This window comes from Zeugodacus cucurbitae, chromosome Y (genome assembly GCF_028554725.1).
Source record: "Zeugodacus cucurbitae isolate PBARC_wt_2022May chromosome Y, idZeuCucr1.2, whole genome shotgun sequence".
Lineage (NCBI taxonomy): Eukaryota > Metazoa > Arthropoda > Insecta > Diptera > Tephritidae > Zeugodacus > Zeugodacus cucurbitae.
This window is the reverse complement of record NC_071673.1, coordinates 2,576,135-2,602,002: the sequence shown is the minus strand read 5'-3', so window position 1 is coordinate 2,602,002 and position 25,868 is coordinate 2,576,135. Positions and strand designations below refer to the sequence as shown.

General features: G+C 36.3%; 3 protein-coding genes across 3 annotated transcripts in view; 2 read left to right on the top strand and 1 right to left on the bottom strand.

The window, feature by feature from the left end:
• Window positions 1–171, top strand: part of LOC128923475 (protein PFF0380w-like) — a 40,813-nt gene extending 40,642 nt beyond the window's left edge. The window contains exon 13 of the mRNA XM_054235741.1: window positions 26–171. Coding sequence (XP_054091716.1) covers window positions 26–171 — 146 coding nt within the window. The remainder of the gene's footprint in view (window positions 1–25) is intronic.
• Window positions 1–25,868, top strand: part of LOC128923437 (uncharacterized) — a 489,012-nt gene that overhangs the window by 209,524 nt on the left and 253,620 nt on the right. The gene's annotated exons all lie outside the window — the stretch shown is intronic.
• Window positions 15,787–17,054, bottom strand: LOC128923435 (tigger transposable element-derived protein 6-like). The gene is made up of 2 exons (XM_054235709.1): window positions 16,457–17,054; window positions 15,787–16,403 (listed from the first exon to the last, which is right to left on the bottom strand). The coding sequence occupies exons 1-2, from the start codon at window positions 16,823–16,825 to the stop codon at window positions 16,011–16,013; spliced, it is 762 nt and encodes a 253-aa protein (XP_054091684.1). The 5' UTR covers window positions 16,826–17,054; the 3' UTR covers window positions 15,787–16,010.

The following is a 25,868-nucleotide window of genomic DNA, read 5'->3' as shown; positions in this document are numbered from 1 at the left end:
TTAATTTCTTTATTATTCTTTTTAGGTAATACAAGAGATAAAAGTAAGTTTAATGAACTACTACGCAAAGCGAACGCTTGCGATTCATTCGATACAACCAGCAGAAATTACGATCAGAAGAATATATTCACTTACGAGATGCTATTGTCGGAAACATCGATGGAAATTTAAACCCCAATGACATCGGTAATGCTTTCATTTTACCTTCAAGCTACATCGGTAGTCCACGGAATATGCAGGAATACATACAGGATGCGATGACTTACGTACGTAATTACGGTCGTCCAGATTTGTTTATAAATTTTACATGTAATCCGAATTGGGAGGATATACAAACGTTATTATTACCAGGACAACAAGCAATACATCGACATGACATAACTGCGCGTGTGTTCAAACAAAAACTGAAATCCTTAATTGATTTCATTGTTAAATATTCAGTTTTCGGTAACACACGTTGTTGGCTTTATTCTATTGAGTGGCAAAAGCGAGGTTTGCCTCAGCCCTATTCTGAAAAAACCTCATAACTGGGTTGTGAGGAAAAATGTGTGAGGTTTCTTGTGACGTATATTTTGTGAGTCTATTCTGGCTCGAACCTCATAAGAAAAAAGCTTTAAAAAGTCACCAATTGAGGTGAAAAGCATTTTGCTGTCAAACAGTTGTTTCAAAAGAAATAAATTCAAAATAAATACAAATTGATGTAAAATTTGTAAACAAATGAAACAAATGAAATTGCGTATTTACAGTCGAAAGTTAAAAAACAAAAGAATTATAAAACAAGTAAGGAAGATATGGTTTTTGACCCATAGGTGGGCGGAACCACGCTCATTTAAAATTTTGTATACCATTTTGAGAGCAGCTCTTCTGTACCATCTTTACAATGAAATTTAAGGTTTCTGGTGGTTTTCCTTACTGAACTTACTGCATTTTTAATAATTTTCAATATAACCTTTGTATGGGAGGTGGACGTGGTTATGACCCGATTTCTTTCATTTTTGGACTCTATAAGGTAGTACCTAAAAGAAACGACTCTAGAAAGTTTCCTTGATATAGCTTAATTAGTTTGCGAGATATGTACAAAAAACATAGTAGTGGGCGGGGCCACGACCAATTCCCCAAAAAAATTACATCCAAATATGCTCCTTCCTAGAACAATCCTTTGTACCAAATTTTCGGTTATCGCCATTTTGTGGGCGTGGCAGTGGTCCGATTACGCACATTTTCGAACTTAACCTTCTTATGGTGCCAAGAAATACGTCTTCCAAGTTTCATCAAGATATCTCAATTTTTACTCAAGTTACAGCTTGCACGGACGGACGGACAGACGTCCGGATTTGAACTTTTTTCGTCACCCTGATCATTTTCATATATATAACCCAGTATCTAACTCGTTTTGTTTTGGACTTGCAACCAACCGTTATGTAGACAAAACTATAATACTCTCGTAGCAACTTTGTTGCGATAGTATAAAAATAACCTGGGTGTAAATCATCGTCTATAGAGGCTGTGCGTCAGTGTCCTTTGCTTTACAAAAATAATGCGTCCTTATCGGATCGTAGATGTGGTTGGCAGCAAATCGCTCAACAAATGAAAATACAAGGTACGTCCATATTGCTCCAGATTCGGTTAAACACAATTATTCGATAACTGAACTTTTATAGAGGCCATTTTTTTTAAAGAACAATTCGGTTAAACACAATTATTCGATAACTGAACTTTTGTAGAGGCCATTTTTTTTAAAGAAGAATTCCTCTATGGTCGTTATAGCACGCAAATATTTACACATTTGTTAACAAATATTGCTAAAAACCAAAACAAACACAAATATTTTTGTATTGTGATGGCTGCTTTCACACGTCACAGATATTTGAGAAAATTGTGAGCATTTGAGCTTTTGAATTTTCTCCAGCATAAGGTAATCATCACAAAATCCAAAAACCTCACAATAGTGAGTGTGGTGATTTTTGTGAGGGCATGAGAATAGGGCTGTTAGTTTGGCTTAAAGATAAAATCCGTCCAGAAGAAATTGATCAAATAATTTCAGCCTAAATTCCAGACCCATCAATTGATCGAGAATTGTTTGATGTTGTTACCAATCAAATGATCCACGGACCGTGCGGTACTTTTAACATGGCACCGCCATGCATGGAAAATGGAAAATGTAAGAAGCATTTCCCAAAGAATTATACGAATGATACAATCACGGATACTGACGGTTATCCTATGTATCGCCGCAGAAATTTTGCGAATAGTGGCCACACATTCACAATCCGGCAGTCAAAAATACAAATCAAGTAGAAATTGGCAATCAGTGGGTGGTACCATATTCACCATTACTTTCAAAAACGTATAAGGTTCATAACAATGTCGAGCTGTGCAGCTCTGTAAAATCAATTAAGTACATTTGTAAATATGTCAACAAAGGTAGTGACTTGGCCGTAATTGAATTACAAAACCTAAATAAGAATGACGAAATAACACGATACCAAATGGGTAGATACATCAGCAGCAACGAAGCAATTTAGCATACTCTTAGCTTTCCCATACACGAAAGATACCCTTCAGTCCAGCATTTAACAGTGCATCTTGAAAACGGTCAGCGTGCATACTTCACTGAAGAAAATGTTCTCCAAAGAGCGGTTGAGGCTCCAAAAACGACACTAACTGAATTTTTTACATTGTGTCAAAAACCTGGTATTTTAGGCCAATTCGCAAAGACGCTACTATACACTGATGTTCCACGCTATTTTACATGGAACAAATCAGGTAAAAAATGGGAGCCACGGAAACAAGGAAAACCACATCTTTCTATTACAGACATATTCAAAGCTAAGACATTGGGACGACTTTACACGGTACATCCAAAACAACGTGAATGCTTCTATTTACATTTGTTATTGGTGAATGTTCCCGGACCAACGTCTTTCAAATTTTTGCGAACAGTTAATGCCCGAGTATTTAATACATATCAAGATGCATGTCGCGAACTGCAATTGCTAGAAGACGATAACCATTGGGACCTAACACTTGCCGATGCTGCGTTCAAATCAACGCCAAATAACATTCGTCACCTGTTTGCAATTATTTTGACGACGTATTACCCATTACAAGCAACCACTTTGTGGGAAAAATATAAAAATTGTATGACGGAAGACGTATTGCACCGAATTAGACAAACAGAGCAATGCCCAAACATAGATTACACGCCAGTGATGTATAATGAAACGTTAGTGTTGATCGAGGATTTATGTATTTTAATTTCAAATTCACCACTAAATTATTATGGTATGCCATCACCTGATCGTCCGACCACCGATTTACAACGAGAAAAACAATATGACCATGGTAGTTTAGCTACAATTATCGCGAACAGTGAGCCATTATTGACAGCTGAACAAAAAATTATTTATAATCAGATTATGCTGACTGTTGCTGCTAAACAAGGGGGCTTTTTCTTCTTGGACGCACCAGGTGGAACCGGTAAGACATTTTTAATATCGTTGATTCTTGCCGAGATACGGTCATAACAGAAAATCGCATTGGCAGTTGCATGATCAGGCATAGCAGCTACTATGTTAGATGGTGGGCGAACGGCACATTCAGCATTCAAGTTGCCATTACAAATTCATAGCAACCCAAACGCAATATGTAACATAAAAGAATAGCGCAATAGCTGCAGTGTTGCAAAGAAGTTCTATCATTATTTGGGATGAGTGCACAATGGCTCACAAATATTTACTCGAGGCATTGCACCGAACTATGCAAGATTTGAACGGCAATGATACACTTTTTGGAGGTGCTGTCATATTGCTATCTGGTGATTTCCGCCAGACGTTGCCGGTCATACCTCGCTCTACTTTCGCCGATGAAATTAACGTTAAACATGCAACAATCATTTTTATGGAGAAATGTTAAAACACTTCGATTGACTATAAACATGCGCGTACATTTACTAAATGATCCATTAGCACATATATTTTCGGAACAATTGCTAGATATTGGGAACGGTACAATAGAACGGCAGCCAAACACGCAATGCATTAAACTGCCAGACAATTTCTGCACTGTTCTTCACACAAAAATTGAATTGATTCAAAGTATTTTCCTGGATATACAAAATAATTATTTAGATCATAACTGGCGCAGTGGGCGGGCTATTTTGGCAGCCAAAAATGTTGATGTTGACGAAATTAACTTCCAGATACAACAGTTGTTGCCAGGCGATCTGATGTCTTTTAAATCAATCGATACTGTTGTTGATGAAAATGAAAGTGTAAATTTTCCAACTGAATTTTTAAACTCTCAAGATATACCCGGAATGCCACCACATATTCTTCGGTTGAAGATTGGTTCAATTATTATTCTTCTGCGTAATTTGAATCCCCCTCGGTTATGTAACGGTACACGTTTGGTCATCAAAAAGTTAACAGGGAATAATCTTGAAGCAACTATTTTGACTGGAAAGTTTAAAGGAGAAGTGGTTCTGTTGCCCCGTATTCCAATGATACCGTCAGAATCTACGATACCATTCAGAAGACTACAGTTTCCTATTCGTTTAGCTTTTGCCATGTCCATTAATAAGTCTCAAGGCCAAACAATGTCCATTTGTGGGTTAGATTTGGATAATCCATGTTTTTCCCATGGGCGATTATATGTTGCATGCTCACGTGTGGGAAAACCATCAAATCTATTTGTGTTAGCTCGAGACAGGTTAACCAAAAATATTGTGCACCAATTAGTGCTCAGTAAAATTCAAATGTTTGTAATTCAAAAAAATAAATACTACTATTAAAAATTAAGAATTATCTACCCTAAGATTATAAAATTAAATGTTACATGTTATCAACTAACAATTTTGTAATTAACTTATTTGTTAAAAACTTGAATATAACTCTCCTGGTAGTCGCATTATTTATTTATTGCAAATTATTTGTTTATTATTAGCAAAGAGCTTTCCACCAGTTTGTGGCGCTAAGTGCGCTATGTTACAGTAGATGGCGCTGCATTTCTTTCTAAATTTTCATGGATTTAGGCTGTCATAACAAAAGCTGCCACTTGCTAAAAACATTAAATGAAAATGCGTTGTTTGAAGTTTATATTATTTTTGGTAAAGTTATACGAATCTATGACTTCCAATATTCTAAATTTAAGAAAAAATCACATACAATCTGTGAAATAAATAAAGTTATGTACATATGTATGGTCAGACAAATAAGCAAAGCTGCCACTCTTTTCCAGTAAATCTTCCTCGAATTTGGGAGATTTCAGAGGAATTTAGGAAATCGCAGAGTTGATTTCTGCATGTATTTCCTAAATGCAAAAAAAAAATTCATTTATTTGCATTTAGGTATAGAATTTTGTATGGCTAATGCCCGGTTTCACAGTCCATACTTAAGTTGTGCCTAAATAAAATCTTAGCTAAGTATTGTTGAAAACTGAGTAGTCGTTTGCGTTTCACAGTCAATGCTTAATTTCTATAAAATTTTATTATGATATATGGCAACGTTATGGGCAACATATGTTTTACAAATGTCATTCATAAAAATATGTTTGAAATATTTAAATTATAACAGACAATACATAAATTTGCGAGGAAAATTATATCAAAAATTGATGAAAACAACAAAAGAACCCCAAATTTCATCACTAGCGAGTCGGAGCACCTATGGGAACTGAAGGAAAAGTATAAGCTGTTATTGAGTGCAAACGAACGGACACTTGCCCTACGCTACGAAAGATGTCGCTGAAAATTCAAAGCAAATTCAAAATAAAAATCAGCTTTATTTAAGCATTGCTTAAGCCTCCCATTTTCAGTGCTTAAGCATAACCTAAGTATGAACTGTAAAACACTATATTCCTGTTTTATCTAAGCACAACATAATTATGGAGTTAAATTTAGAACTATACATCAGTAGATGGCGCTACATGAGAATACATTTATTGACACTTATTTGTGATACTAACGGCTGACGTTGTAAGGTAATTGAATAAGTGCGCTGTATTAGGCTAGATGGCGCTATAGAAGCAGATGCTGTTATATTAAAAGTCCAAACGTTTATTTTAGCTAAAATGTATTAAACGTAAAACGTGTGTTTGAAATTTACCATTAAAACGTGTGTTTAAAATTTATCAGACTTGGCCACGCTTTGCTTTCTTTTTATTATTTAAAACTCTTTAAACGTATTAAATAAAAGTAAGTATTATTAGCTTGCTTTTCATTTTATTTATTAAATCTTATTTTGAACTTTGAAGTAATATTTTCAATAAAATGCCACCAAACAAATCGAACCTCAATAATGCACGGAATAGAGCTGCACAACGCCAAAGAGTTCAAAGAGTTCAGCAGTCTGCACAACAAATCGCAGCAAGAAACTCAGCTCAAAGAATCAGGACAGCAGAGAGTCGTGTACAAGAATTCCAAGAACAGCGTGATAGACGTCTGCGACAAACTGTTACCAGAACAAGAGCGGCGCGTGAACAACTCATAGTTGCAGCACGATTACGAGATGTACAGAGACAGCGGACCAGCAGCTCATTAACACGTTCAACATTTGTTCGTCTTGCGTTCGAATATGAAGCAGATATTGATTACTCTGCGCATTCAAAAATTGCTGTCGCGAAAATGGATAAACTATGTCCATATTGTCATGCATTAAAATTTCGGTTGAGGCTCCAAAAACGACACTAACTGAATTTTTTACATTGTGTCAAAAACCTGGTATTTTAGGCCAATTCGCAAAGTCGCTACTATACACTGATGTTCCACGCTATTTTACATGGAACAAATCAGGTAAAAAATGGGAGCCACGGAAACAAGGAAAACCACATCTTTCTATTACAGACATATTCAAAGCTAAGACATTGGGACGACTTTACACGGTACATCCAAAACAACGTGAATGCTTCTATTTACATTTGTTATTGGTGAATGTTCCCGGACCAACGTCTTTCAAATTTTTGCGAACAGTTAATGCCCGAGTATTTAATACATATCAAGATGCATGTCGCGAACTGCAATTGCTAGAAGACGATAAACATTGGGACCTAACACTTGCCGATGCTGCGTTCACATCAACGCCAAATAACATTCGTCACCGTCGTAATTGTTTGCAATTATTTTGACGACGTATTACCCATCACAAGCAACCACTTTGTGGGAAAAATATAAAAATTGTATGACGGAAGACGTATTTCACCGAATTAGACAAACAGAGCAATGCCCAAACATAGATTACACGCCAGTGATGTATAATGAAACGTTAGTGTTGATCGAGGATTTATGTATTTTAATTTCAAATTCACCACTAAATTATTATGGTATGCCATCACCTGATCGTCCGACCACCGATTTACAACGCGAAAAACAATATGACCATGGTAGTTTAGCTACAATTATCGCGAACAGTGAGCCATTATTGACAGCTGAACAAAAAATTATTTATAATCAGATTATGCTGACTGTTGCTGCTAAACAAGGCGGCTTTTTCTTCTTGGACGCACCAGGTGGAACCGGTAAGACATTTTTAATATCGTTGATTCTTGCCGAGATACGGTCATAACAGAAAATCGCATTGGCAGTTGCATCATCAGGCATAGCGGCTACTATGCTAGATGGTGGGCGAACGGCACATTCAGCATTCAAGTTGCCATTACAAATTCATAGCAACCCAAACGCAATATGTAACATAAAAGAATAGCGCAATAGCTGCAGTGTTGCAAAGAAGTTCTATCATTATTTGTGATGAGTGCACAATGGCTCACAAATATTCACTCGAGGCATTGCACCGAACTATGCAAGATATGAACGGCAATGATAAACTTTTTGGAGGTGCTGTCATATTGCTATCTGGTGATTTCCGACAGACGTTGCCGGTCATACCTCGCTCTACTTTCGCCGATGAAATTAACGCATGTTTAAAACAATCATTTTTATGGAGAAATGTTAAAACACTTCGATTGACTATAAACATGCGCGTACATTTACTAAATGATCCATTAGCACATATATTTTCGGAACAATTGCTAGATATTGGGAACGGTACAATAGAACGGCAACCAAACACGCAATGCATTAAACTGCCAGACAATTTCTGCACTGTTCTTCACACAAAAATTGAATTGATTCAAAGTATTTTCCTGGATATACAAAATAATTATTTAGATCATAACTGGCGCAGTGGGCGGGCTATTTTGGCAGCCAAAAATGTTGATGTTGACGAAATTAACTTCCAGATACAACAGTTGTTGCCAGGCGATCTGATGTCTTTTAAATCAATCGATACTGTTGTTGATGAAAATGAAAGTGTAAATTTTCCAACTGAATTTTTAAACTCTCAAGATATACCCGGAATGCCACCACATATTCTTCGGTTGAAGATTGGTTCAATTATTATTCTTCTGCGTAATTTGAATCCCCCTCGGTTATGTAACGGTACACGTTTGGACATCAAAAAGTTAACAGGGAATATTCTTGAAGCAACTATTTTGACTGGAAAGTTTAAAGGAGAAGTGGTTCTGTTGCCCCGTATTCCAATGATACCGTCAGAATCTACGATACCATTCAGAAGACTACAGTTTCCTATTCGTTTAGCTTTTGCCATGTCCATTAATAAGTCTCAAGGCCAAACAATGTCCATTTGTGGGTTAGATTTGGATAATCCATGTTTTTCCCATGGGCAATTATATGTTGCATGCTCACGTGTGGGAAAACCATCAAATCTATTTGTGTTAGCTCGAGACAGGTTAACCAAAAATATTGTGCACCAATTAGTGCTCAGTAAAATTCAAATGTTTGTAATTCAAAAAAATAAATACTACTATTAAAAATTAAGAATTATCTACCCTAAGATTATAAAATTAAATGTTACATGTTATCAACTAACTTGCCGATGCTGCGTTCACATCAACGCCAAATAACATTCGTCACCTGTTTGCAATTATTTTGACGACGTATTACCCATCACAAGCAACCACTTTGTGGGAAAAATATAAAAATTGTATGACGGAAGACGTATTGCACCGAATTAGACAAACAGAGCAATGCCCAAACATAGATTACACGCCAGTGATGTATAATGAAACGTTAGTGTTGATCGAGGATTTATGTATTTTAATTTCAAATTCACCACTAAATTATTATGGTATGCCATCACCTGATCGTCCGACCACCGATTTACAACGAGAAAAACAATATGACCATGGTAGTTTAGCTACAATTATCGCGACCAGTGAGCCATTATTGACAGCTGAACAAAAAATTATTTATAATCAGATTATGCTGACTGTTGCTGCTAAACAAGGCGGCTTTTTCTTCTTGGACGCACCAGGTGGAACCGGTAAGACATTTTTAATATCGTTGATTCTTGCCGAGATACGGTCATAACAGAAAATCGCATTGGCAGTTGCATCATCAGGCATAGCGGCTACTATGTTAGATGGTGGGCGAACGGCACATTCAGCATTCAAGTTGCCATTACAAATTCATAGCAACCCAAACGCAATATGTAACATAAAAGAATAGCGCAATAGCTGCAGTGTTGCAAAGAAGTTCTATCATTATTTGGGATGAGTGCACAATGGCTCACAAATATTCACTCGAGGCATTGCACCGAACTATGCAAGATTTGAACGGCAATGATAAACTTTTTGGAGGTGCTGTCATATTGCTATCTGGTGATTTCCGACAGACGTTGCCGGTCATACCTCGCTCTACTTTCGCCGATGAAATTAACGCATGTTTAAAACAATCATTTTTATGGAGAAATGTTAAAACACTTCGATTGACTATAAACATGCGCGTACATTTACTAAATGATCCATTAGCACATATATTTTCGGAACAATTGCTAGATAATGGGAACGGTACAATAGAGCGGCAACCAAACACGCAATGCATTAAACTGCCAGACAATTTCTGCACTGTTCTTCACACAAAAATTGAATTGATTCAAAGTATTTTCCTGGATATACAAAATAATTATTTAGATCATAACTGGCGCAGTGGGCGGGCTATTTTGGCAGCCAAAAATGTTGATGTTGACGAAATTAACTTCCAGATACAACAGTTGTTGCCAGGCGATCTGATGTCTTCTAAATTAATCGATACTGTTGTTGATGAAAATGAAAGTGTAAATTTTCCAACTGAATTTTTAAACTCTCAAGATATACCCGGAATGCCACCACATATTCTTCGGTTGAAGATTGGTTCAATTATTATTCTTCTGCGTAATTTGAATCCCCCTCGGTTATGTAACGGTACACGTTTGGTCATCAAAAAGTTAACAGGGAATATTCTTGAAGCAACTATTTTGACTGGAAAGTTTAAAGGAGAAGTGGTTCTGTTGCCCCGTATTCCAATGATACCGTCAGAATCTACGATACCATTCAGAAGACTACAGTTTCCTATTCGTTTAGCTTTTGCCATGTCCATTAATAAGTCTCAAGGCCAAACAATGTCCATTTGTGGGTTAGATTTGGATAATCCATGTTTTTCCCATGGGCAATTATATGTTGCATGCTCACGTGTGGGAAAACCATCAAATCTATTTGTGTTAGCTCGAGACAGGTTAACCAAAAATATTGTGCACCAATTAGTGCTCAGTAAAATTCAAATGTTTGTAATTCAAAAAAATAAATACTACTATTAAAAATTAAGAATTATCTACCCTAAGATTATAAAATTAAATGTTACATGTTATCAACTAACAATTTTGTAATTAACTTATTTGTTAAAAACTTGAATATAACTCTCCTGGTAGTCGCATTATTTATTTATTGCAAATTATTTGTTTATTATTAGCAAAGAGCTATCCACCAGTTTGTGGCGCTAAGTGCGCTATGTTACAGTAGATGGCGCTGCATTTCTTTCTAAATTTTCATGGATTTAGGCTGTCATAACAAAAGCTGCCACTTGCTAAAAACATTAAATGAAAATGCGTTGTTTGAAGTTTATATTATTTGTGGTAAAGTTATACGAATCTATGACTTCCAATATTCTAAATTTAAGAAAAAATCACATACAATCTGTGAAATAAATAAAGTTATGTACATATGTATGGTCAGACAAATAAGCAATGCTGCCACTCTTTTCCAGTAAATCTTCCTCGAATTTGGGAGATTTCAGAGGAATTTAGTAAATCGCAGAGTTGATTTCTGCATGTATTTCCTAAATGCAAAAAAAAATTCATTTATTTGCATTTAGGTATAGAATTTTGTATGGCTAATGCCCGGTTTCACAGTCCATACTTAAGTTGTGCCTAAATAAAATCTTAGCTAAGTATTGTTGCAAACTGAGTAGTCGTTTGCGTTTCACAGTCAATGCTTAATTTCTATAAAATTTTATTATGATATATGGCAACGTTATGGGCAACATATGTTTTACAAATGTCATTCATAAAAATATGTTTGAAATATTTAAATTATAACAGACAATACATAAATTTGCGAGGAAAATTATATCAAAAATTGATGAAAACAACAAAAGAACCCCAAATTTCATCACTAGCGAGTCGGAGCACCTATGGGAACTGAAGGAAAAGTATAAGCTGTTATTGAGTGCAAACGAACGGACACTTGCCCTACGCTACGAAAGATGTCGCTGAAAATTCAAAGCAAATTCAAAATAAAAATCAGCTGTTATTTAAGCATTGCTTAAGCCTCCCATTTTCAGTGCTTAAGCATAACCTAAGTATGAACTGTAAAACACTATTTTCCTGTTTTATCTTAAGCACAACATAAGTATGGAGTTAAATTTAGAGCTATACCATCAGTAGATGGCGCTACATGAGAATACATTTATTGACACTTATTTGTGATACTAACGGCTGACGTTGTAAGGTAATTGAATAAGTGCGCTGTATTAGGCTAGATGGCGCTATAGAAGCAGATGCTGTTATATTAAAAGTCCAAACGTTTATTTTAGCTAAAATTTATTAAATTTACCATTCAAAACGTGTGTTTAAAATTTATCAGACTTGGCCACGCTTTGCTTTCTTTTTATTATTTAAAACTCTTTAAACGAATTAAATAAAAGTAAGTATTATTAGCTTGCTTTTCATTTTATTTATTAAATCTTATTTTGAACTTTGAAGTAATATTTTCAATAAAATGCCACCAAAAAAATCGAACCTCAATAATGCACGGAATAGAGCTGCACAACGCCAAAGAGTTCAAAGAGTTCAGCAGTCTGCACAACAAATCGCAGCAAGAAACTCAGCTCAAAGAATCAGGACAGCAGAGAGTCGTTTACAAGAATCCCAAGAACAGCGTGATAGACGTCTGCAACAAACTGTTACCAGAACAAGAGCGGCGCGTGAACAACTCATAGTTACAGCACGATTACGAGATGTACAGAGACAACGGACCAGCCGCTCATTAACACGTTCAACATTTGTTCGTCTTGCGTTCGAATATGAAGCAGATATTGATTACTCTGCGCATTCAAAAATTGCTGTCGCGAAAATGGATAAACTATGTCCATATTGTCATGCATTAAAATTTCGGAATGAAACACCCGGCATGTGTTGTGCATCAGGAAAAGTGCTGCTGCCACCGGAACCTTTAATATCGCTTCTTGCTGGCGATTCAGATAATTCAAAAATATTTTTGCGAAAGATACGCAAATTTAATTCTTGCTTCCAAATGACATCATTTGGGACAACTAAAATTTGCGATCTCGCATTCGATGGACGTAATTTTAAACCTACATTTAAAATACAAGGTCAGGTGTACCATAAAATTGAGTCACTGATGCCAATGCCTAATGATAATCCAATATGCATTAATATTTGGCAAGGACAGGATGAATATCACCTTAACATCAAACAGTGTGTTCCAAATACTGGTAAATTTGACAATTAACTATTTAATTTCTTACATATTTATTGCTTTTAATTTCTTATTTAATTTCTTTATTATTCTTTTTAGGTAATACAAGAGATAAAAGTAAGTTTAATGAACTACTACGCAAAGCGAACGCTTGCGATTCATTCGATACAACCAGCAGAAATTACGATCAGAAGAATATATTCACTTACGAGATGCTATTGTCGGAAACATCGATGGAAATTTAAACCCCAATGACATCGATAATGCTTTCATTTTACCTTCAAGCTACATCGGTAGTCCACGGAATATGCAGGAATACATACAGGATGCGATGACTTACGTACGTAATTACGGTCGTCCAGATTTGTTTATAACTTTTACATGTAATCCGAATTGGGAGGATATACAAACGTTATTATTACCAGGACAACAAGCAATACATCGACATGACATAACTGCGCGTGTGTTCAAACAAAAACTGAAATCCTTAATTGATTTCATTGCTAAATATTCAGTTTTCGGTAACACACGTTGTTGGCTTTATTCTATTGAGTGGCAAAAGCGAGGTTTGCCTCATGCCCACATTTTACAGCCCTATTCTGAAAAAACCTCATAACTGGGTTGTGAGGAAAAATGTCTGAGGTTTCTTGTGACGTATATTTTGTGAGTCTATTCTGGCTCGCTTATCATTCCCGTCCTGCTTTACGGTGCAGAAGCTTGGACGATGTCAACATCAGATGAGACGACACTAGGAGTTTTCGAGAGGAAAATTTTGCGCAAGATTTATGGTCCTCAGAACATTGGCAACGGCGAATACCGCAGACGATGGAACGATGAGCTGTACGAGTTATACGACGACATTGACATAGTTCAGCGAATAAAAAGACAGCGGCTACGCTGGCTAGGTCATGTTGTCCGAATGGACGAAAACACTCCAGCCCTGAAAGTGTTCGATGCAGTACCCGCCGGAGGAAGCCGAGGAAGGGGAAGGCCTCCACTCCGTTGGAGGGAGCAGGTGGAGAGCGACCTGGTTACACTTGGGATCTCCAACTGGCGCCGAACTGCGAAGGAGAGAGACAGGTGGCGCACTATCGTCGATTCGGCTATAACCGGCTAAACGGTTGCAACGCCAATCACATACATACATTCTGGCTCGAACCTCATAAGAAAAAAGCTTTAAAAAGTCACCAATTGAGGTGAAAAGCATTTTGCTGTCAAACAGTTGTTTTAAAAGAAATAAATTCAAAATAAATACAAATTGATGTAAAATTTTTAAACAAATGAAACAAATGAAATTGCGTATTTACAGTCGAAAGTTAAAAAACAAAAGAATTATAAAACAAGTAAGGAAGATATGGTTTTTGACCCATAGGTGGGCGGAACCACGCTCATTTAAAATTTTGTATACCATTTTGTGAGCAGCTCTTCTGTACCATCTTTACAATGAAATTTAAGGTTTCTGGTGGTTTTCCTTACTGAACTTACTGCATTTTTAATAATTTTCAATATAACCTTTGTATGGGAGGTGGACGTGGTTATGACCCGATTTCTTTCATTTTTGGACTCTATAAGGTAGTACCTAAAAGAAACGACTCTAGAAAGTTTCCTTGATATAGCTTAATTAGTTTGCGAGATATGTACAAAAAACATAGTAGTGGGCGGGGCCACGACCAATTCCCCAAAAAAATTACATCCAAATATGCTCCTTCCTAGAACAATCCTTTGTACCAAATTTTCGGTTATCGCCATTTTGTGGGCGTGGCAGTGGTCCGATTTACTTAACCTTCTTATGGTGCCAAGAAATACGTCTTCCAAGTTTCATCAAGATATCTCAATTTTTACTCAAGTTACAGCTTGCACGGACGGACGGACAGACGTCCGGATTTGAACTTTTTTCGTCACCCTGATCATTTTCATATATATAACCCAGTATCTAACTCGTTTTGTTTTGGACTTGCAACCAACCGTTATGTAGACAAAACTATAATACTCTCGTAGCAACTTTGTTGCGATAGTATAAAAATAACCTGGGTGTAAATCATCGTCTATAGAGGCTGTGCGTCAGTGTCCTTTGCTTTACAAAAATAATGCGTCCTTATCGGATCGTAGATGTGGTTGGCAGCAAATCGCTCAACAAATGAAAATGCAAGGTACGTCCATATTGCTCCAGATTCGGTTAAACACAATTATTCGATAACTGAACTTTTATAGAGGCCATTTTTTTTAAAGAACAATTCGGTTAAACACAATTATTCGATAACTGAACTTTTGTAGAGGCTATTTTTTTTAAAGAAGAATTCCTCTATGGTCGTTATAGCACGCAAATATTTACACATTTGTTTACAAATATTGCTAAAAACCAAAACAAACACTAATATTTTTGTATTGTGATGGCTGCTTTCACACGTCACAGATATTTGAGAAAATTGTGAGCATTTGAGCTTTTGAATTTTCTCCAGCATAAGGTAATCATCACAAAATCCAAAAACCTCACAATAGTGAGTGTGGTGATTTTTGTGAGGGCATGAGAATAGGGCTGTTAGTTTGGCTTAAAGATAAAATCCGTCCAGAAGAAATTGATCAAATAATTTCAGCCTAAATTCCAGACCCATCAATTGATCGAGAATTGTTTGATGTTGTTACCAATCAAATGATCCACGGACCGTGCGGTACTTTTAACATTGCACCGCCATGCATGGAAAATGGAAAATGTAAGAAGTATTTCCCAAAGAATTATACGAATGATACAATCACGGATACTGACGGTTATCCTATGTATCGCCGCAGAAATGTTGCGAATAGTGGCCACACATTCACAATCCGGCAGTCAAAAATACAAATCAAGTAGAAATTGGCAATCAGTGGGTGGTACCATATTCACCATTACTTTCAAAAACGTATAAGGTTCATAACAATGTCGAGCTTTGCAGTTCCGTAAAATCAATTACGTACATTTGTAAATACAGTAGATATCGGTTATATGCAATTGTTATAATGCAAAAAAAAATTTGCATACAGGCGGTAATTGCAAACAAGCGGTATTCGCTTATATGCAAAATATATGCATATACACAATCAATTCGATGTAAACAAAAAATAGCACACAAGAAATAGAATATATAAACTTATTCAGTTTTAATAAAAATTATATTTCACTTCAGTCAATTCATTTAATTTGAAAATTGTTAAGATTTACTTAAAAAATCTGTTATTTTCTTCTGGCATTTCTGTTTTTCAGAACTCTCTAGGATTAAATTTTCAATATCTTCAAAAGCCTCTAAGGGATCTATATTGTTATGACAAAAATAGTCACGCAGCGAATCTAAGCTTAGCAAGGCATTTTTCGTTGAGGGGTGTTTAATACAAGCCTCAGATTGCGCGAACACTTCCTCATCTTCAGTAGAATTTTGATTGACGGCCAATACGTCCGCAACAATATCCTCGTCCGACATGGTTCCAAAGCAGACAAGTTCATTATCGCATTGAATGTATTCATTATCGAGTGTGCACCATTCATAGTTTTCGCCTTCTGTGGCTGCAATCTCATCTGTAATGAATTGAATGTTGTCAATGCCTGCCTGAAATGAACAATTTTATTTTAAATTTGTACCATCTTTAACACGAAATTTACCTTTTTGAAACAATTACTAATTGTTTGCTGCTTAACAAGGTTCCAAGCGCGATTTGCATAATTGATACCATCCAAAATAGTGAGCGATTTCAGGAATTCAACTATAGATAAGCCCTTCTCCAACGCACAAATTTGTTTTTTTATTAGTATTTGTCGATATTCCATTTTAAAGGAGTGGATGATACCTTGATCAAGTGGCTGTATAAGGGCAGTTGTATTTGGTGGCAAAAATTCAATCGTAATGTTTGAGAATTTCTCATCTGTATTGTGGCAAGGAGCATTATCAACAATCAAACATATCTGCTTGTTATCTTTTTCAAGATTTTGATTGAGATCTATTAGAATCTTTTTCCAAATAACACTCGTCATCCAAGCACTTCTATTATTATAATATGGCAGCGGTAGCTGTTTTCCTTTAAAAGACCGTGGTTTAGCCGACTTTCCAATGCAATATGCACGTTTATACGTGCCGGTTGCATTGCATAGAAACAGAAATGTGAGGCGTTGCTTTTGAGTTTTGAATCCCTTTGGATTCTCATACTTGCCTTTGTAACTTCCATTTGGCAACGCCTTGTAGTACAGCCCGGTTTCATCGGCATTAAATAACGGGTGATTTTTTTGAGGTTAGGATTTTCATGCATTAGTATTTGACAGATCACGTGGGATTTCAGACATGGTGTCAAAGAGAAAGATGCTCAGTATGCTTTGACATTTCATCATGAAGAGACTTACTAACGAGCAACGCTTGCAAATCATTGAATTTTATTACCAAAATCAGTGTTCGGTTCGAAATGTGAAAATCCGCTTTTTTATCGACAAATTTTGTTCAGCGATGAGGCTCATTTCTGGTTGAATGGCTACGTAAATAAGCAAAATTGCCGCATTTGGGGTGAAGAGCAACCAGAAGCCGTTCAAGAACTGCCCATGCATCCCGAAAAATGCACTGTTTGGTGTGGTTTGTACGCTGGTGGAATCATTGGACCGTATTTTTTCAAAGATGCTGTTGGACGCAACGTTACGGTGAATGGCGATCGCTATCGTTCGATGCTAACAAACTTTTTGTTGCCAAAAATGGAAGAACTGAACTTGGTTGACATGTGGTTTCAACAAGATGGCGCTACATGCCACACAGCTCGCGATTCTATGGCCATTTTGAGGGAAAACTTCGGAGAACAATTCATCTCAAGAAATGGACCCGTAAGTTGGCCACCAAGATCATGCGATTTAACGCCTTTAGACTATTTTTTGTGGGGCTACGTCAAGTCTAAAGTCTACAGAAATAAGCCAGCAACTATTCCAGCTTTGGAAGACAACATTTCCGAAGAAATTCGGGCTATTCCGGCCGAAATGCTCGAAAAAGTTGCCCAAAATTGGACTTTCCGAATGGACCACCTAAGACGCAGCCGCGGTCAACATTTAAATGAAATTATCTTCAAAAAGTAAATGTCATGAACCAATCTAACGTTTCAAATAAAGAACCGATGAGATTTTGCAAATTTTATGCGTTTTTTTTTTTAAAAAGTTATCAAGCTCTTAAAAAATCACCCTTTATACAATCCGGCGAAAATTTTTCAATAATATGAGGCAAACGGTTAGTAGTGAAAACTTCTGCACTTGTTGCGTTATTTTCGCCAGCTTCGCCGTAAATCTTGGAGAAGTTAAGGGCATTTCGCCCGCACCAACGCTGCAATTTTAATTTTAACGCAAATTCCTGTGCTTTAGAAAGCAAGACAGGTCCGGTAACAATTCCATTTTGGGACCGGATTTGGTTAAACCAGGACAACAAGGTTCTGTCCAAATTCACGTGTGCGCCTTTCCTATCCCGTTTCCTATTGGGATTTGTTATGGCGCGGATTTTGTTCTCTTGGATTTGAATGCGCGATATAGTGCTTAAGCTAACTTTATATTTAGCAGCAATGGTTTTTCGGTCTTTGGAAGTCTTTAAATCGTTTAAAACCGCAATTTTTTGTTTCGCTGTTAACACAACACGACGCGACATTGTAACAAGTGTAACACAAAATCATATGTTTGACAATCGATAAATCGATAGAATAAATTTAGTGTTTCAGTGTTGGAAAATTTGCTTAAAACAGATTAAAATTTGTACGTAACGATTCAATTTTGCTGAAATTTTTTTGCATAAATGCGATATTTGCTTATAAACGATTTGCATTCAAACAACCAAATTCATATAATAAAACGTTCTATAATGCGTTGAAATATGAAAATTTTGCATATAACCAAAATTTGCATACAAGCGGTTCGTCATATAACCGATATCTACTGTATGTCAACAAAGGTAGTGACTTGGCCGTAATTGAATTACAAAACCTAAATAAGAATGATGAAATAACACGATACCAAATGGGTAGATACATTAGCAGCAACGAAGCAATTTGGCATACTCTTAGCTTTCCCATACACGAAAGATACCCTTCAGTCCAGCATTTAACAGTGCATCTTGAAAACGGTCAGCGTGTATACTTCACTGAAGAAAATGTTCTCCAAAGAGCGGTTGAGGCTCCAAAAACGACACTAACTGAATTTTTTACATTGTGTCAAAAACCTGGTATTTTAGGTATTCGCAAAGACGCTACTATACACTGATGTTCCACGCTATTTTACATGGAACAAATCAGGTAAAAAATGGGAGCCACGGAAACAAGGAAAACCACATCTTTCTATTACAGGCATATTCAAAGCTAAGACATTGGGACGACTTTACACGGTACATCCAAAACAACGTGAATGCTTCTATTTACATTTGTTATTGGTGAATGTTCCCGGACCAACGTCTTTCAAATTTTTGCGAACAGTTAATGCCCGAGTATTTAATACATATCAAGATGCATGTCGCGAACTGCAATTGCTAGAAGACGATAACCATTGGGACCTAACACTTGCCGATGCTGCGTTCACATCAACGCCAAATAACATTCGTCACCTGTTTGCAATTATTTTGACGACGTCTTACCCAACACAAGCAACCACTTTGTGGGAAAAATATAAAAATTGTATGACGGAAGACGTATTGCACCGAATTAGACAAACAGAGCAATGCCCAAACATAGATTACACGCCAGTGATGTATAATGAAACGTTAGTGTTGATCGAGGATTTATGTATTTTAATTTCAAATTCACCACTAAATTATTATGGTATGCCATCACCTGATCGTCCGACCACCGATTTACAACGCGAAAAACAATATGACCATGGTAGTTTAGCTACAATTATCGCGAACAGTGAGCCATTATTGACAGCTGAACAAAAAATTATTTATAATCAGATTATGCTGACTGTTGCTGCTAAACAAGGGGGCTTTTTCTTCTTGGACGCACCAGGTGGAACCGGTAAGACATTTTTAATATCGTTGATTCTTGCCGAGATACGGTCATAACAGAAAATCGCATTGGCAGTTGCATCATCAGGCATAGCGGCTACTATGCTAGATGGTGGGCGAACGGCACATTCAGCATTCAAATTGCCATTACAAATTCATAGCAACCCAAACGCAATATGTAACATAAAAGAATAGCGCAATAGCTGCAGTGTTGCAAAGAAGTTCTATCATTATTTGGGATGAGTGCACAATGGCTCACAAATATTCACTCGAGGCATTGCACCGAACTATGCAAGATATGAACGGCAATGATAAACTTTTTGGAGGTGCTGTCATATTGCTATCTGGTGATTTCCGACAGACGTTGCCGGTCATACCTCGCTCTACTTTCGCCCATGAAATTAACGCATGTTTAAAACAATCATTTTTATGGAGAAATGTTAAAACACTTCGATTGACTATAAACATGCGCGTACATTTACTAAATGATCCATTAGCACATATATTTTCGGAACAATTGCTAGATATTGGGAACGGTACAATAGAACGGCAGCCAAACACGCAATGCATTAAACTGCCAGACAATTTCTGCACTGTTCTTCACACAAAAATTGAATTGATTCAAAGTATTTTCCTGGATATACAAAATAATTATTTAGATCATAACTGGCGCAGTGGGCGGGCTATTTTGGCAGCCAAAAATGTTGATGTTGACGAAATTAACTTCCAGATACAACAGTTGTTGCCAGGCGATCTGATGTCTTTTAAATCAATCGATACTGTTGTTGATGAAAATGAAAGTGTAAATTTTCCAACTGAATTTTTAAACTCTCAAGATATACCCGGAATGCCACCACATATTCTTCGGTTGAAGATTGGTTCAATTATTATTCTTCTGCGTAATTTGAATCCCCCTCGGTTATGTAACGGTACACGTTTGGTCATCAAAAAGTTAACAGGGAATATTCTTGAAGCAACTATTTTGACTGGAAAGTTTAAAGGAGAAGTGGTTCTGTTGCCCCGTATTCCAATGATACCGTCAGAATCTACGATACCATTCAGAAGACTACAGTTTCCTATTCGTTTAGCTTTTGCCATGTCCATTAATAAGTCTCAAGGCCAAACAATGTCCATTTGTGGGTTAGATTTGGATAATCCATGTTTTTCCCATGGGCGATTATATGTTGCATGCTCACGTGTGGGAAAACCATCAAATCTATTTGTGTTAGCTCGAGACAGGTTAACCAAAAATATTGTGCACCAATTAGTGCTAAGTAAAATTCAAATGTTTGTAATTCAAAAAAATAAATACTTCTATTAAAAATTAAGAATTATCTACCCTAAGATTATAAAATTAAATGTTACATGTTATCAACTAACAATTTTGTAATTAACTTATTTGTTAAAAACTTGAATATAACTCTCCTGGTAGTCGCATTATTTATTTATTGCAAATTATTTGTTTATTATTAGCAAAGAGCTATCCACCAGTTTGTGGCGCTAAGTGCGCTATGTTACTGTAGATGGCGCTGCATTTCTTTCTAAATTTTCATGGATTTAGGCTGTCATAACAAAAGCTGCCACTTGCTAAAAACATTAAATGAAAATGCGTTGTTTGAAGTTTATATTATTTGTGGTAAAGTTATACGAATCTATGACTTCCAATATTCTAAATTTAAGAAAAAATCACATACAATCTGTGAAATAAATAAAGTTATGTACATATGTATGGTCAGACAAATAAGCAATGCTGCCACTCTTTTCCAGTAAATCTTCCTCGAATTTGGGAGATTTCAGAGGAATTTAGGAAATCGCAGAGTTGATTTCTGCATGTATTTCCTAAATGCAAAAAAAAAATTCATTTATATGCATTTAGGTATAGAATTTTGTATGGCTAATGCCCGGTTTCACAGTCCATACTTAAGTTGTGCCTAAATAAAATCTTAGCTAAGTATTGTTGCAAACTGAGTAGTCGTTTGCGTTTCACAGTCAATGCTTAATTTCTATAAAATTTTATTATGATATATGGCAACGTTATGGGCAATATATGTTTTACAAATGTCATTCATAAAAATATGTTTGAAATATTTAAATTATAACAGACAATACATAAATTTGCGAGGAAAATTATATCAAAATTTGATGAAAACAACAAAAGAACCCCAAATTTCATCACTAGCAAGTCGGAGCACCTATGGGAACTGAAGGAAAAGTATAAGCTGTTATTGAGTGCAAACGAACGGACACTTGCCCTACGCTACGAAAGATGTCGCTGAAAATTCAAAGCAAATTCAAAATAAAAATCAGCTGTTATTTAAGCACTGCTTAAGCCTCCCATTTTCAGTGCTTAAGCATAACCTAAGTATGAACTGTAAAACACTATATTCCTGTTTTATCTTAAGCACAACATAAGTATGGAGTTAAATTTAGAACTATACATCAGTAGATGGCGCTACATGAGAATACATTTATTGACACTTATTTGTGATACTAACGGCTGACGTTGTAAGGTAATTGAATAAGTGCGCTGTATTAGAAGCAGATGCTGTTATATTAAAAGTCCAAACGTTTATTTTAGCTAAAATGTATTAAACGTAAAACGTGTGTTTGAAATTTACCATTAAAACGTGTGTAAAATTTATCAGACTTGGCCACGCTTTGCTTTCTTTTTATTATTTAAAACTCTTTAAACGAATTAAATAAAAGTAAGTATTATTAACTTGCTTTTCATTTTATTTATTAAATCTTATTTTGAACTTTGAAGTAATATTTTCAATAAAATGCCACCAAAAAAATCGAACCTCAATAATGCACGGAATAGAGCTGCACAACGCCAAAGAGTTCAGCAGTCTGCACAACAAATCGCAGCAAGAAACTCAGCTCAAAGAATCAGGACAGCAGAGAGTCGTGTACAAGAATCCCAAGAACAGCGTGATAGACGTCTGCGACAAACTGTTACCAGAACAAGAGCGGCGCGTGAACAACTCATAGTTACAGCACGATTACGAGATGTACAGAGACAGCGGACCAGCTGCTCATTAACACGTTCAACATTTGTTCGTCTTGCGTTCGAATATGAAGCAGATATTGATTACTCTGCGCATTCAAAAATTGCTGTCGCGAAAATGGATAAACTATGTCCATATTGTCATGCATTAAAATTTCGGTTGAGGCTCCAAAAACGACACTAACTGAATTTTTTACATTGTGTCAAAAACCTGGTATTTTAGGCCAATTCGCAAAGACGCTACTATACACTGATGTTCCACGCTATTTTACATGGAACAAATCAGGTAAAAAATGGGAGCCACGGAAACAAGGAAAACCACATCTTTCTATTACAGACATATTCAAAGCTAAGACATTGGGACGACTTTACACGGTACATCCAAAACAACGTGAATGCTTCTATTTACATTTGTTATTGGTGAATGTTCCCGGACCAACGTCTTTCAAATTTTTGCGAACAGTTAATGCCCGAGTATTTAATACATATCAAGATGCATGTCGCGAACTGCAATTGCTAGAAGACGATAACCATTGGGACCTAACACTTGCCGATGCTGCGTTCACATCAACGCCAAATAACATTCGTCACCGTCGTAATTGTTTGCAATTATTTTAACGACGTATTACCCATGACAAGCAACCACTTTGTGGGAAAAATATAAAAATTGTATGACGGAAGACGTATTGCACCGAATTAGACAAACAGAGCAATGCCCAAACATAGATTACACGCCAGTGATGTATAATGAAACGTTAGTGTTGATCGAGGATTTATGTATTTTAATTTCAAATTCACCACTAAATTATTATGGTATGCCTCATAACCATAAAAGAAATGGTCCGGTACAATGCACCAACTGCCAAGAGTATGGGCATACCAAGTCTTATTGCACTCTACGCAGTGTTTGTGTGGTATGTGGTGATTTACACCCAACATCAAAATGTACTCTTAAAAAAGAGGATACAAATAAAAAATGCAGTAATTGTGGAGGAAATCACACTGCTAACTACAGAGGCTGCCCAAATAAGAACAATTTCTTTATACCGGGATATAGACTTCATGCTACAAATCATCCAGATGGAAAGGCGCACGGTGGAACAGCAGTATTGGTTAGAAATCGGTTAAGCCACCACGCTTTAGAACCGCATGCTACAGCCCAGTTACAAGCTACAACAATATCTTTGAAAAATCGGGGTGCTGACCTTAATCTAACTGCTATATATTGTCCACCTCGCTTTAAAATTACAGATTGCGAATTTAAAGACTTTTTTGGAACGCTAGGTCCAAGATTTCTAGCAGGTGGAGATTACAATGCAAAACACATGTACTGGGGCTCACGTCTTATTAATCCGAAAGGACGGCAGCTGTACTACACTATTATAAATAAGCACAATAACCTTGACATAATATCTCCTGGTAAGCCGACATACTGGCCCAGTGATAGAAACAAAATACCAGACTTAATAGATTTTGCTGTAGTCAAAAACATAGATAGATCGCTAATAACAGTAGATACATGTACTGACTTATCTTCTGATCATTCTCCTGTACTAATAAAGTTATGCGAACAGCCCATGATAGTTGAGCCGAAAGTTTCTCTAACAACTCATAAAACAAACTGGTTGAAATATAGAAAATATATCAGTAGCCACATTAACATAGATTTAAAAATAAATACAGGAAGAGATATTGATAACAGTATAGAAGAATTTAATGATGTAGTAACTAATGCAGCTGTCTTGGCAACACCAAAAAGAAAAATTAAGGTTTTTAGAAACATGACTAATAATGAAATAGAAAAGCTTGTGAACGAAAAAAGGCGAGCTAGACGCGAATGGCAGATACATCGCTCTCCTTCTACTCAGCTTCAACTGAAATCTGCTGTACGTATGTTAAAAAAAGCGCTTAAACGCGAGGAAGAATACAGCACTGAAAATTATATAAAGAAACTGTGTCCAAATTCTACCAAGCAAAACTCTCTTTGGAAAGCCCAAAAGTCTTTTAAGCCACCGGTAGATTCCAACATGCCTATAAGACAGTCAAATGGTAATTGGGCACGAAGTGACGAAGATAAGGCAAATTGTTTTGCAAATCACCTAGAAAAGGTATTTCAATCAAATTGCCCAAAGAACAATTTTAAGTTGCCAAGCATCCACAATACCACAAACGAATCACTTGGGTCTATTAAGACTTCAACTACTGAAATTGTTAGTATCATAAAAGAGCTTAATCCAAAAAAATCGTCAGGCCACGATAATATTACTCCAAAAATGCTAATTGAGTTACCAAATATTGCTTCAACAGTGCTCTCCTTGCTCTTTAATGCAATTTTTAGTTTCGGATACTATCCTATTTCATGGAAAAGTCGCAGATAATCATGATAGATAAACCGGGAAAAGACCTGACACAGCCGTCTTCATACAGACCAATCAGTCTTCTACCCTGTCTTTCTAAAATATTTGAAAAAGTGTTACTATCAAAGATGTCTCCTTTCCTTCATGAAAATAGGGTAATACCAACGCACCAATTCGGTTTTCGTGCACAACATGGCACTGTAGAGCAAGTAAATAGAATAACTAACGAAATTAGGAAGGCATTCGAGCATAGAGAGTACTGTTCTGCTATATTTCTAGATGTGGCTCAGGCGTTTGATAAAGTGTGGCATGAAGGACTTTTGTATAAGATTAAAAAAATTTTACCTTTCCAATTGCATAAAACCTTGGAGTCCTATTTAAAAAATAGAAAATTTGCTGTAAAAGTAGGTGATTTTATATCTAATGAACGTTCAATAAGGGCTGGAGTACCACAGGGCAGTGTTTTAGGCCCAACTCTATACATCATATATACAGCTGATCTTCCAACTGCTAATAATGTTTTGACATCAACTTTTGCGGATGACACAGCTTTAGTGAGTCGTAACAAATGCCCCATTATAGCATCAAGAATATTGGCGAACCACTTAAGTTCTGTCGAAGAATGGCTAGCAAACTGGCGTATAAATGTGAATGAACAAAAGTGCAAGCACGTTACATTTTCTCTAAGACCAAAAATGTGTCCGG

Bases quoted from the DNA above. Each gene is read 5' to 3' on its own strand.
- LOC128923435 (XM_054235709.1), bottom strand. From the start codon at position 16,825: ATGACGAGTGTTATTTGGAAAAAGATTCTAATAGATCTCAATCAAAAT. The intron at 16,404-16,456 runs GTAAATTTCGTG...TGTTCATTTCAG, and splicing joins TTAGTAATTGTTTCAAAAAG to GCAGGCATTGACAACATTCA.